General features: G+C 48.7%; 2 protein-coding genes across 3 annotated transcripts in view; both read left to right on the forward strand.

Annotated features, from left to right (window-relative positions):
• Nucleotides 1–6205: 6205 nt before the first annotated feature.
• On the forward strand, nt 6206–6598 carry LOC108553476 (inhibitor of growth protein 3; the record flags this gene model as incomplete). Its single annotated transcript, XM_017908378.1, has 1 exon — nt 6206–6598. A coding segment is annotated over one exon (324 nt), but the record flags the coding sequence as incomplete, so codon positions are not given.
• The window catches only part of ftz-f1 (ftz transcription factor 1), a 16440-nt gene continuing 9328 nt past the window's right edge, over nt 6530–13641 (forward strand). Inside the window, exons 1-2 of one of the 2 annotated variants that reach the window (XM_017908377.1) lie at nt 6530–7532; nt 7611–7899. In XM_017908377.1, coding sequence (XP_017763866.1) covers nt 6603–7532; nt 7611–7899 — 1219 coding nt within the window. In that variant the 5' untranslated portion in view covers nt 6530–6602. Of the gene's footprint in view, nt 7900–13641 lie in introns of both variants that reach the window. The other variant, XM_017908376.1, reaches the window with a different exon arrangement.

Below are 13641 nucleotides of genomic sequence, written 5' to 3' on the forward strand. Positions count from 1 at the left end.
GAAAGAGACACGCGGCGAGAGAGGGAGAGAGAGAATGAGAGAGAGAGATCACACCAGGCTCATATTCTTTGCGACGAATATTACGAGTTACAGATACCATACCTGCATAGCTAATACCGAGATAGTAATCGCACGCTAGAAGACGATGTAGATAGTTCTCCTTTTTCTCTTTTCTTCGTGGAGATAGGTTGACCTTAATATACTTATTAACATTCCATCTTCAACCTGATACTGTTCGATCTATTAAGGCGAGATTACATTCGACGCTGTTCACGGAATAATCTGACGAAAATAAACTATGTATATATATACACGTGTACGTTATTATATATTTACATATGCATATGGCATTTAAATATAGAATTATACTCGTGTATATATGTATAATACTTTGTGAAATGATATGTAATCTGTACATTATAATATACATAATGTTTATTATAAAGATATAATTTGCACGTTATTATCATATGTATAATTCCGTGCATTATTCCATATAAACGAATATATTGATTATACCTTATATACCATAATTAAATAATAACAAATTAATGGTTATATATAATGTATTATATATATATAAAATTCTATAGGCCGTTATAAATATATAATTTCATGCAATATACCATATTATACCATATAAACCAGTATAACAGTTATATTTTATATACCATAATTAACCAATAACAAATTAGTGCTATAATTTTAAATTACACCCTGTATATCAGATATATATACATGGAATATAAATATATGCCGAAGTATTTTTGTAGCGATAAAGCAAAGCTAAATTTGCATGAAAAATTTTCCGAGCAGTTTTCCTCGTACGAATGCGCGTATTCCGTAGTATTCGGCGCGTTTCCGTCGCAGGAAGAGTCACACCGCGCCTAGCGTAAACACAGTTCCGCGGCGTCTATCCGTGGATAAATTACTTCCGATATAGCCGGGAACGCCGCAAATTCCGCGTGCATCCGCGCGCGCTACCTACTCGTCTACGACGGCCGTTCAAAGGATCAGCGTTGATGCTAATTGACCCAGAAATAGCGTAATGCCGATAATCGCCGCATAATTTCAGCCTATACGGGTAAAGGACTCGCGCTTCTTCAGCCTTGTCCGTCCATCTCCTATCCGATAACTTGATAAACCGAACGAGCTCCACGCCGCTGGCTCGCATTTACCCACCGTGCTTTGGCTGCGCGCCGTAACACGTGTGGCGCGGCAGGCGTCCAACGGCAGTTTCATCGAGCCACCAATCCGATTAATTCTCGTAATTTCCCCAGATGGAATTATGAAGGCACCTTCCAGTCCGGATCTAACGAAATTGTCGGCTTATCGCGTGTCGAAATCGGGCTGAACCTTTGTATAATGATTTATAATTCCCGAACGTATCGGCGCGCGCCATTTACATTTCCAGAGTTTCTGGGTCACAGCTTTCACTTTCTTTCGTCGGTTCTTCCGCCCTTTCGATTGCTCGAAGCGCGCGCCACCGCGCGGCCCTTTTCCCTTTCGTTCGATCCTTCCTCTCTGTCTCTCTCGCACCCCCCGCCCGGCCGCGTCTCTTTCCTTCTTCCTCTCTCGTTCACTCAGTTCGGTTTCCACCGTCACACAGCGATGATCGTGATTTAACGTGACACGCAATGGAACACAGAGAGGCTCGACCTCTTTATTCTTTCTCAATGCGCCGGTGGAAATAAAATCGCATGCGTTGCGCGATGACTGGGCCCACAGCGACAACCGTGCACCGTGCAGGTACGGCCGTTTCCGATCTGCACCCGAAGGAACAAAGCGAGAGAGACCTGTGCGCACCCGCGGCTCGGGCGCCGCACAATCCGGCCGACAATGAGGAACAGGATGTAGCATCGATCCTACGATGTTTCCATCGCTGATCGGCCCGTGCGTCTCCGGCATTGTCTAGCCGCAAGATTAACACACGCGAGCAACCCAAATGTCTGGTTCTCTCTTTATTTTTATTTTTTTTTTTTTATTACGCTTTCCTAGGGATAATCGAGTATCGGAGGCATCGGTGGTTATTTTATGGGGAAATTATTGACGTCGGAAATTAAAATATGTAATTCGAATTTTTTTTTTTTATTTTTCTGGTATGTTACCACGATTGTACCACGTGCTTTCGTAATTGTTTAATTAGAGGAGACTACCAACGTAAGAAATCAAGGCAGATGATTAGTATCTAGTTTATTTTTATTTTATACTTTATTTTATATTTTTACACGTTTCTAGGGATACATGCGTATCGTGGGCTTCAGTGGGATTATTCTATGGGAAGATTCAGTGAGAAAATATAAATAGGAAATATATTTTATTTTTATCGGTTTTGGTTGCGGAAATGCTACAGGTTCGTTTTGCTATACCCCTATCCTTTCTTTTCTTTCGCTTTTTAAAAATTGATTTACATCGATACAGATGGGTGTACTCGTGGATAATTGCGCCTAAAGAGGCGTCGTTGATAGGTCTGATTCACTTGTTGCGTAAACCACGGTGAACCTGGAAATGGGCAGGGGGTTTTTTAAAGGAAATTTGAGCAGGTGTCACTTCCGGTTTCGCGCCATTACTTTTCCAACGAGTGATTAACAGAACAAGCTTTCCTGCCAAGCTTCGTAATTAACATTCAGCCATGAGCAGCGTCTCTCGCTATCTCTCGCTACATTTTACTTTCATCTTTCTTATATATACTATTCTTTCACGCGCAAACATCTATGTAACTCGTTAATCTCAGCGCCATTTGTACACACACACACACACACACACACACGCTTCTTATTTGCTTTTACTGTATCATGTAATTAAGCATACGAATGTGAATATGATTTATTTTTAAGTTGTATTGCGTAAGGCCAACGATACGCGCAACATTGTGCTCGAATCGGGAATCCATCGCTGGAATCCGCCATTTAAATAAAATTCCAGACGCCTATATATACTTTCGCGCGAGAATAAAAGAAGAGAAGTAAAAAACGAAAAATGAAAAACCGATTCGAGCACGACAAAACGTATACACGAATCGACCACGAATTTCATTCGAAATAATCAGGCCGAATTCGAGAAAACATCGTGAAGCGCCTCATATACAATGCACCTAACCTCTAAACCCGGTGCACTGGATACGACGACAACGACGATGACGACAACACGCTTGCAATAGTTGCTGCGTGCATTCATCGATGACACGCCGTGCGCGTGCATGCGTGTGCACGGTTGCATATAGGTACGACGGGTAAATGTATGCACTATTACGGCAGGCGCGCACGGTTACTTGGACGAAAAAGAGCGCGACAATTACGTTCGGTGTGTGCATAAGCAAGACGCAACGGGGGATGGGGCGCGCGAGGTGGGCGAGGTGGCGCTAGAAAAAGACACGCGCGTCGTATGGTCAGCGTTTGGTAGGGAGGGAGAGAGAGAGAGGAAAGACGATACGCGTTAGACGCAGGCAGACAAGGAGAGAGGAAGGGTAAGAACGGGAAAGAGAGAGACAGGGCGAGGGACAGAGCGAGAAACGCGGCGAAGAAGGGAGGAAGAGAAAGAAAGAAGAAAAAGAGACACGCACACGTTTAGGGTGACAGAACACACGTAAAGAGGTAAGGACAGGGTCTGAGAGAGAGAGATGGAATATTGGCTTGGAGGGTGGGCTACGCGAGGTGGCTCTCGTCGAGGGTGCGAGAAGGCGAGGGAGAGACGGAGAGAGAGAGAGAGAAAAAGATATAACGAGAGGGAGTGAGTCGCGGCTGCGTCATGTTCTCAGCGAACTGGGTCAGTGGGTCTCCCCACCACTGCGCCTCGTACATCTACTGCGACGTACACACAGAGAAGCACTGGCACTGTCGGGGAGTGCCAACGGCGTTACTGTTGACCCAGCCACGGCCTGTATGTGGCCTGTGCGCCTGCCCTGTGCCCGCTTACCGCGACTCTCCGTGTGTTTGGCTCCCCTGTGCGCTGCTCTTTGAAAGCAAGAGTTGTTCGCGGGCTCCAGGCATTCGTTCCATCTTCCTCGCGCGTGACGACGGAGAAATGAGAGTACTTGGCGCGTATACGAAATCGTTACGGAGCAGGCCATATCGCGCGAGTTCCTTCGCAACTTTTATCTCGTCGTTATGCCGTGAAATAGCTATCACGAAAATTTGTTGACGAACGGGCGCATGCGTGCGCACGCGATTGACGATTTTCGCCGGAGAATCCCGCGACGCGTTATATCCGCGTTGTATGCGCGTTATATCCGCGTTATATCCGCGTTACGCGAGTATAGAGTCGGTAGAAACGTATATCGATTGGGGATCGGAACCCGTGCGGGCTCGTGGTACACGTGCGTCGGGGTATTCGCCGGCAGCACCGACGACAAATACGGTCGACAAAACGACGGCGGCGGTGGCAGCGGCAGCAACGGGCGGCAGACCGGCGCGGGAGCGTACGGGGACAATACTTCTCCGGCCGACATAGACCTGGTTCCGTAAGTAGGTCATCCCCACCACTGACTGTGCAACCTCCTTCTCCCCTCCTCCGTCAATCCCTTCGACCACGGCAATACCTCCCGACCTCCCCCGTCCTCCCGCTCCTCTCTCGGTCGGCCCCTCTCCTCCCGAGCACCGCGTGTTGCCCACCCCCCACCACCGGCCGAGCTCTCGGTGGTACCTCCACTACTCTCCGTCGGGCACCTGGCCGCGCGCGGTGGCATGCGCTGCTGAATCACTTTCACTTATGCCGTGCGCTGTGTTGGTTATACGCCGTACGTCTCTCTCGCTCTCGCGCTCTCACACTCGACCCGTGGCCGTCGGTAAAGGGACACGCGCGCGCTCCTTCACTCCTCTCCTCTGTACCCACCGAAACGCCAAGGGAGCCTGACGACGACAACGGTGGTGTGCTGCGCGCCTCTCGCCGTTCTCCCGGTTCTGCCAATTTTATTTTACTCCCGGCGGTGTCACGGTGAAGCGCGTATCTCTCTATACCGGGCGAACCGCGTCGTGCCGCGCCGAGTGCCACCGTGTGCCGTGTCCCGTGTCCCGTGTCGTGTGCTCTACCGTATTCGTTTCGATCGTGTCGTGCGCTGCTGCTGCCAGTACCGCCGTCTTAGCGCGTGGTCTCGTCACCGCGACAGCGCGCGTTGCTTTTATTATCGCCAACGACAACATCAACGACAACACAACGATAACGATAATATATCTGCCGGGGGGCCAGCCGGGCATGGATCGAAAAGGAAGACGACCCGCAACCCGTGTATTTCGCCTTCACCACCCGTGATCCCCGTTTTTGCTGCTGTGATATACGTGACGTGTGCCGTGTCTCACGAGACGGTCTCCCGACTCCTCTACCTACCTCCATGTGTCGACGGTAGGGCGGCAGCGGGGAGGGGGCGGGCCCTTCGGGAAAGCAACGAGGCGAGAAGACAACTAGTCGTACGCAGATAGCCGAGCTGTCAAGTCGCACGATCCCGGGAACTGGAAGATTCTTTCTCTTTCTTACTCTCGCTCTGTGTCTCCTTACCGGACTTTAACGCACCCTCGGTCCTTTTCTTTCACGGGTACCGTTCTTACTGGATTACAGTGTCTGTGCACGTCTCTCTATCTACTATCCGACCATCCGCTGTGTTGATTATCTTGTGTCAAACGCCGTGGTTGAACTTCGTCTCGCTTGCGCGCATGTGTGATCGCTCGGTAACGCTACCGGCTATTCGCGTGTCCGGTGAGACAACGATCCGTCTGTTTTCTTCGCGCTGTGGTCCCAGTCGAAACAGCCCTCTGCCTCGTGGTGGCTCCGACCATCGGTCCCAACCTCGCGTGTGCTTATCCTTCTTTCGTGTCACGTTCTAACGTTGGATTTATCAGTGACCGCGACCAGAGAAAGATAGCAAAGGGGGACGGTTTGTGGTGGTTTGTTACCTCGCGAGCGATACGAAGACGCAGCGGAAAGGCATGCAACAGTGACAGCCGAGGATTTTTTTTACGCAACACACGCAAACCCATATTTCGTCACGTTACGATGGTTCGGACGTAGTAGCACGATTGAAAGAGGATTTATTTTCTGCGGTGGTGCGCGATGGTTCTCTTCGTGAACGTGTGTCGTAGAAAAACGTGACTGGTGATCGATATTATACGTGCCAAGGGAATATAGTGTGTTTCGTCTCGCTCTTATGCTTTCGACTTCATCGTTGTTGTTATCGTCGTCATCGTCATCATCATCGTCGTCGTCGTCGTCGTCGTCGTCGTCGTCGCCGTCGTCGTCGTCGTCATCGTCGTCGTCGTCGTCGTCGCTGTCGTCGTCGTCGTCGTCGTCGCCGTCGTCGCCGTCGTCGTCGTCGTCGGTCGTCGTCGCCGTCGTCGTCAGCGACAACATTGTACGCAGCCAGTGGTACCAGCATACGCAAGTACCACGACCTTGCACGACGTACACCGTTACCGCTTCGGAGCTAAAAGGAATAACCGATACCCGCCGTTGTTCTGTCGCATACATGCCACTTGAAAAGAAAATATCAAGAAATAAGAAAATCCAAGATCTATCGCCCCGGTGGCTAGAACTAGGATAACTCGCAGGCAATTCATATATGTGCCGATACGCCACGAGCACGTTCCTCCGTGCAGTGCTTGCGCAAAGGTGATATGTTATTGGAGATGGAGCAGCATTCCGGCCTGATATCCCTGAATATGTCGCCGTTCCATCTGAGCCCCCAGGGTAGTCCCCAAGGTGCAGCCGGTGCCGGCCAGCAGCAGCAGCAGCAACAGCAGCAGCAGCAGCAAGCGCAGCAACAACAACCGCAATACGGTTCCTCGCCGTACGGCAATTGCGCTCAGAGTCCACCCACGACGATGTGCCACCAGTCGCAGTCGCAACAGCAGCAGCAACCGCAGCAACAGCAACAGTTGTCGGTGCACAGTCAAGCTCACTCGCAGGGTGGCATCTCAAGCTTCGACGCCGCGTTCTTCGACTCGACCGGCCTGGAAGAACGATGTCCCATGTGCGGCGACAAAATGTCGGGCACGGGACACTATCAGTACGGCGTGCTGACGTGCGAGTCCTGCAAAGGGTTTTTCAAACGGAACAACTCACCGTGTAGCAGCAAAAAAGTATACACGTGTCTATTCTCGCCGACGGGAGGTGGGGGAGGTGGCGGAGGCGGTGGCGGCGGTGGTGGAGGTGGCGGTGGCGGAAACGGCGGCAACGGTAACAACGGTGGTGGAACCAGTGGCTGCGGCGCATCATCGGCACTCGAGATCGGATCTTGCGGCAACAAGAAGGTGTACACGTGTCTGTTCTCGCCAACAGGAGCCGGAAGCGGCACTGGCGGCGGCAGTGGAGGCAGCAATGGCGCGGCGAACGGCGCCGGAGGTGGTTGCGGCACGTCGACAGCCCTCGAGAGTAGCGGTAGCAGTTATACCGGTGGCGGTGCCGCCGGTACCGGCGGCGCAGGAGCGGGTGGTGCGGGTGCCGCTGGCGGCAGTGGGCCCACCGCAGGAAACGCCGCTGCTGGCGGCGGCGGTAGCGGTAGTGGTGCAGCCGGCGGCGGCGGAAGTGGCGGCGGATCCGCTACGGTAAGCGCCAATGTCGCGATACCAACTACCACCTACTCATTACCAACTGGTACTCTCTGCCACCCTGGATTGGGCCAGGTCGGGGTTGGTGTCGTGACCGGCTCGATACCGTGTCCGTCCGACTTCCCCGATACCAAGGACATCGTCATAGAAGAGCTGTGTCCGGTCTGCGGGGACAAGGTGTCCGGCTACCATTACGGGCTACTCACCTGCGAATCCTGCAAGGGTTTCTTCAAGCGCACCGTCCAAAACAAGAAGGTCTACACGTGCGTCGCCGAGAGGTCCTGTCACATTGACAAAACGCAACGGAAGCGGTGTCCCTTCTGCCGCTTTCAGAAGTGCCTCGAAGTCGGCATGAAGCTTGAGGGTGAGTTTTTCTTCAATTGTGACATCATTCTAGCGCGGCTATCTCTTCTTATATGCCTCTTCGTTACGCTTTGCAAAAACAGGGGACAGCAGGATTAACGTATGCGCGCGCGCGCAGGTTCTCTCGGTGGTTCTTGGCTGTTGAAGATTCTTTTCTTTCCTCTTCTTTTTATTTTTTCTCCTTTTCTCGAAATTCGAAAGCTTGGCAAAACTCGCAGGTTAAACCGGGCGAGAACTAACGTGGAAGGTAAACAAAGACGCAAAGAATTTCGTACCGTTGCGCAAACGAATTTTATTTGGTCTCTCGACGATATGGGTGCTCATTTTTTGGACGTGAAAGCGCTGCATGCGGGTATCGTCGCGATTTTTATGCAGAAGAACGAAAGCGCACGCGTATATGCGTCCGAGTAGATTTCAATGTTCAATTATGCAACGTAATCGCGAGACGCGCGTGTGTAACGGGTTTCGAGTTTAAAATATTCCCATTGATATGAATGAAAAAATAATATATCGGCGAAACAGGTATTACGTATTCCCTTTGTGTTCTGTGGCTGCCGAGACGAACGCTACGCGTCTCGATACCTTCGATATAACCCGGGCACGAATATTATTATTTACTGTATCGTAAGCGCGTGAATTATTATTCGCGTGGAAGCGTTCTGTAACGTGATTACTTTCACCGCTTCGTTACGAGCATCTGGAATAACTTTCACGGTATCACCGGTGCGTTAATGTTACCGCATTGTTATCAAACTTTGCGTTATCTCGTATTCGATATCTTTACGTGCACCCTGCTCTGTGCACGTCAAAAGCGGTTTTCGCGCGAACGCGTGCACAGCGGTCGCGCTTCGGTACCGCACGGTTCCTTTCGGCCAACCTCGGCAAAACCCGTTCCCGTTCGGGCGTTTTCGCATCACGCTCCTACGAACTTAACCTTATTACACACCGCGAAGCGCTCAACCGATACTGTTGTCTTCCTTTGCGAATTCTTTTGTCGCTCTAACGCTTCTGTTTTGACCAACACTTTCTTCTTCGTTTCTGCATACGTATTATCCGCGTGGCCGCGTTCCATCGTTAATTTTCATTACGACAATATCGCACGATCACGTCCACGTTAAACGGCCGATTAGGCAAACGGTTCTTACACGTACGCAATAAAAAGAATTCGCGATATAACCACCGTCGATTTTCTAAATGCATCGCTTTGCCAGCCGCTTTTTACCATCGAGTTTTGACTCGCTTTCCATGCGCGAATTATGCAGATTTTACGCGAAAGTCGAGGTTATTTGCTCGCGAAGCGACGATCGCCTTGGAAAATCTTTTTCGCACTTTGGCAACGATTTAACGGGGGGACGATTCGAACGAAGCATCTAATGCAATTCGAGTAACTGGGTCTAGGCCCTCAAGGCCCAGCGATTAAGCGAATCTCGAAACAGGCTCTGTCGCAATTGCCGCCTTTGCACGCCGTTTTCCACGGCGTTCCTACAGCGGCAACGCGGATTGCTTAACGCGGAAAGTTTCCAGAGTGCTTGCGAGTGTTTACGAAAGGAAGCAGTTTCTTACTTGCACGCTATTCAGAAATGTAAAAACCTCCGTCCGCGTATAAATTTTATACCGATTAGGCAGAACGGATCGTTTAATTTCTTCCCGTCGCACGAGCCGATTTTCCCGCTTCGTCGAAAATACTCCATTTTCGTTTTTTTTTTCTCTTTCTTTCTTTTTTCTTCGCTATTGAAATCATGGGCTTTAACAATTGTCGAACGGTTAATTACCGAGCGTGTACTTGACAATGCTTTTAGTTGTTAGTTGGACGATCGTTTCGTAATGCTCGTTACTAGAATCGATAACAAAAGTTTCTCGGCTGTGTTGTGACCGCCATTACTACCGGCACAATGCCTCTTACCACACGGATAGTTTCCATGCTTCGGGCTCGGCGTTAAACGAAATATAAATCGCCTGGTCTGCGTTACGTCGTACATCGTTCGTTTCGCACTTTCGACACTTTAGAAAATGAGAAGAAAATCGAAATACGTGCGCAAAAGAAACGGCGCGTCGACGGACAAAAACACCCGGTTAAATACGCTTGTGGTAATCGCGCGATAACACCTGTCGCAGTTCTGCAACAGACCTGCTGTTTGCAGTGGTCCGTGAATACGAGAGCAAGGCTCATTCAGCGTAATGAACGTTACCTCGGACCTGCTTTAGAGCCGATTGAAAACCATCTTCTTCTGGAAGCCATGAACTCATCCAGCGGAGCATCCACATTTATTACACGAGATTGTAAAACTCTGCTAAAACGGGGTCACGTCTCGACCCGTGCAACTTACAAATGCGTTTAAACTTTTCCACCCAGAATTCCCCAAGCACTTCCGTGACGCTGTAATCAAGGAAATTAGCGAAGATCACGAAAGGATGAAGAAAGCTTTATATATAAACGACGAAAAACTCTTTGATACCTGGTCCGTGTTATGCTTTAGCCTTTTGGGATGAATGAAGCTGTTTCGCCTTTTCGAACGCAAGATAAACAGGCTATGGTCGCTGAAACATCGTTTAACGAGAATGAGCTATCGACAATGGTACACCGCCGTTGAATTTTTAATTTCACTTTCCAACCTACCGCCATATGTGTACGGACGTGATCAAATATTGACTCCGGGGTCTAAATTTCGCAGCTGCGAATAATTCGACTGCTCAGGTTAGGTCTCTCCAGGCGTTATCCATTTTTACCCGGACGACAAACTATCTCGCTTTCGCCGTCTCGTCTGATTTCACCGAAAAAAAAAAAAAGAAGCCAATGACGAAACCTGTTCGTTGTTCGTCTATTTGACTTCGGTGCACGGGATCCGGTTAATCGAGATATTTCTTCGCGATATATGGATATTTTAATCGCCGAGTACCCGGTGTAATTCGATATCCGCTGGAAAAAGCTATAGCGGGACCTGCTTGAAAATTATAATACACCGGAAATAAAGTTATAAAATTATGTAACCGGATAATCGGTCAAATAACCGAAGCCGTTCAATGAACAATAACTATGCGAAAAAAATATCGGAATAACTTATGCAACGTTAATCCGACAGTACCTGCATCTCGAGTTTTTCATTAAACGCCGTTTTAACGACTTCTCAAAGAATAACGTCCTTTCCTCAAGGTTTACGTTACTCGTTCTACGAAGCATATTTTATCCTTATTAATTTCTCTATCATCGATCCAATTTTGAATTCGTAATTGCCTCGTATCGTGTGCGGTAAATTATAATTTTCTCCACGTAACACTGCATCTCGTAGTTTTGTAATAACCTTAAAACGAAATTATAAATTATCGTACGAGACTTCTCTCTGCAAAAACGAATATATGGTACTACCTTTCCAGATTTTTCTTCCACGCAAGAATCGACGTAATTGTGCTCTTTTTAGGTGGCCACGTTCAGGGGATGGTAAAGTCTTTTATGGTGCTAGTTTCAGGCATCTGGTGTGGCCGATATAAAAAGTTACGCCCTCGACGTGGTTCTTAGAGAACTAGCTTCTTGTGCTTTCCTTTCCGTCATTAGCATCATTGCCGACAAAAAGTTCAATCGGTCCCAGTGAATTTTCTTTTTGGACAATGGCAGATTTGTCACGTGGAGGAGCGGCGATGTTGCGCGCGCACGTTCGTCTATGGCCAAAGGCGAACCGGTAGTGCGGTTGCGCAAGTGGAATCTAGAAATTTGAGGTAGGACGTTTGAGGCTCGCTTCATATCCACGCGATACAATCAGGTGAAAGCCTTTTGGCTGCCGGGACAAATTTCTATTAGACAGCCGAAATATATTTTCACCGGCGACGACGACGACAGTGAAATTAGAGTCGAAAAATTCGTGGTCACTTTCGACGTCGAAAGTTCCACGTTTGAGGTTATGACACCACCGGGGCCCTGCGTACGTGTTCGGCAGCCACGAAAATCATTCGCTACTTGTGTGCCACTTAAATATTACTTAACGATGTTACTTAATATTTAAAAAGAGAAAGAAAAAACACGCTGATTCAGTACTGCTCGTTGGAATCGAAGATTTCATTGTCGTCGAATTTATTTATCAATTTTCCAGTTAATTTACGTAACACGAAATTTCTTAACTAACCGATTGTGTTCGGAAGAAAGGTTCGGTTCATTGCTGTTAAACGCTCGCTCGGATCGCACGGTTAATCGTGTATAGGTACACTCATAATTCTTTCTCATTTTGCAATCGAGATAGGCGATGACTGTTCGCGCGAGCCGCAGCGATGCTTCGTGCTTTTCTACCTCGATGCACGTTGAAACTCTATTTTTCCGGTGGATCTAGGCTCCGTCGAAAGAAAATCCTCCACGCACGGAATTCGTCCTTAGACACGCGATCCTTCGATCACTGAGTGTAACCTAACCTATAAATATCGTAATAGGTATACATCAAAAGGGAATATATATAATAACTCGAAACGAGAAATTAACGAAAGCTTCAAGGTATTTGAGAGTGAAACGGTCGTGGTAATACACGAAAAGTTTCACAACGGTAATCTGTGCAAGGCAGAGTATTAAAAATAATAACGAAAGTTGTTCCGTTTACGACTACGAAAATACCACCGGGGCTGTGCGTCTTTTGCATCTGTCTGCCACGTGGATCGGGTCCGCGTTTAATGGCCGAACAGGGTAGTCTGAGCGTTCGATTAGGTCCTGCCGATTCCTGGACACACGGTTCCCGTCGTAAAAGTGAGAGCGGGTCACCGGTCGGTCGACGGCGCAGTCAAAATCGGTCAAACGCTTCTCGTTGTTCGAGAATCTGGCGGGAGAAAATACGTTATATGGCGGACCTGGAAAATCAGGCGGGACAGCGGAAATCGTGGCATGCGCCTCTGTTTAGAAACTCACGAATTTCATAATTATTGTATTATGTTGCAAGAAGGTGGTATACCTGGCCGGCTGCCTGTTAGCTGCCTGCCTGCCTGCCTGTCTGCCTTGCCTGTTTGCTTACCTGCCTTGGCTGCCTTGCTTGCTTGCTCGACTCCTACCTTCGTAGCTCACGCGCGCGCGCATTACAGAAGTGGGGGAGAAAGGTTAGGTTGAGGCGGGGATTGTGTAATCCCTCGTTGAGTGGAGCCTCACCGTCTTCTTTTCGCCGAAGCTTTTATTTCTTTCTCGTTTTCTTCCTTCTCTTTCTCACCCGTTCCCTTCAGCTCGCGGCCGAATTCGTATCCTGTGTGTATATCCATGCGTATATACGATCGTCGACACGCAATCTCGTAGCGTGCTATCGACGTCATCGTTGCCGCGATACGAGCAATATTCGAATTCCTGAAAAGCTTGACTACGACGGTCGGTAACGCGGGCAAATTATCGAACCGCAAATATTAACCTGTTCCCACAATGGCTGGTTCGGTTAAATGATTGAACGCGAGGTTAGTCGGGTGTTAAGAGGTAATCTCGAAGCTCGTAAGGCGATTATCAAGTGTCACTGCAATTATCGCAAAATAGTTTCGAAGTTCGATTCGAGTACGTAGCGGGTTGGTATCATCGCTTGGTAAAACAGGACGCTTCTCGATATTATGCGTGTTATTGGTAGCTTCGGGCTGTTGTATCCGTACCTTAACCTCTTCTTTTTTTTTTCTCTCTCTCTCTCTCTCTCTCTCTCTCTTTCGACCAGTCGGAAGATCACGGTCTTTGTTCGACTAGAAATTCAGCAAGGGTTTTCTGCCCGACGATTTTGTTCTCTTTTTTTATTTTTTTTTATTTTTT

The sequence above is a fragment of the Eufriesea mexicana genome, unplaced genomic scaffold, assembly GCF_001483705.2.
Source record: "Eufriesea mexicana isolate 0111107269 unplaced genomic scaffold, ASM148370v2 scaffold10591, whole genome shotgun sequence".
Classification (NCBI taxonomy): Eukaryota; Metazoa; Arthropoda; class Insecta; order Hymenoptera; family Apidae; genus Eufriesea; species Eufriesea mexicana.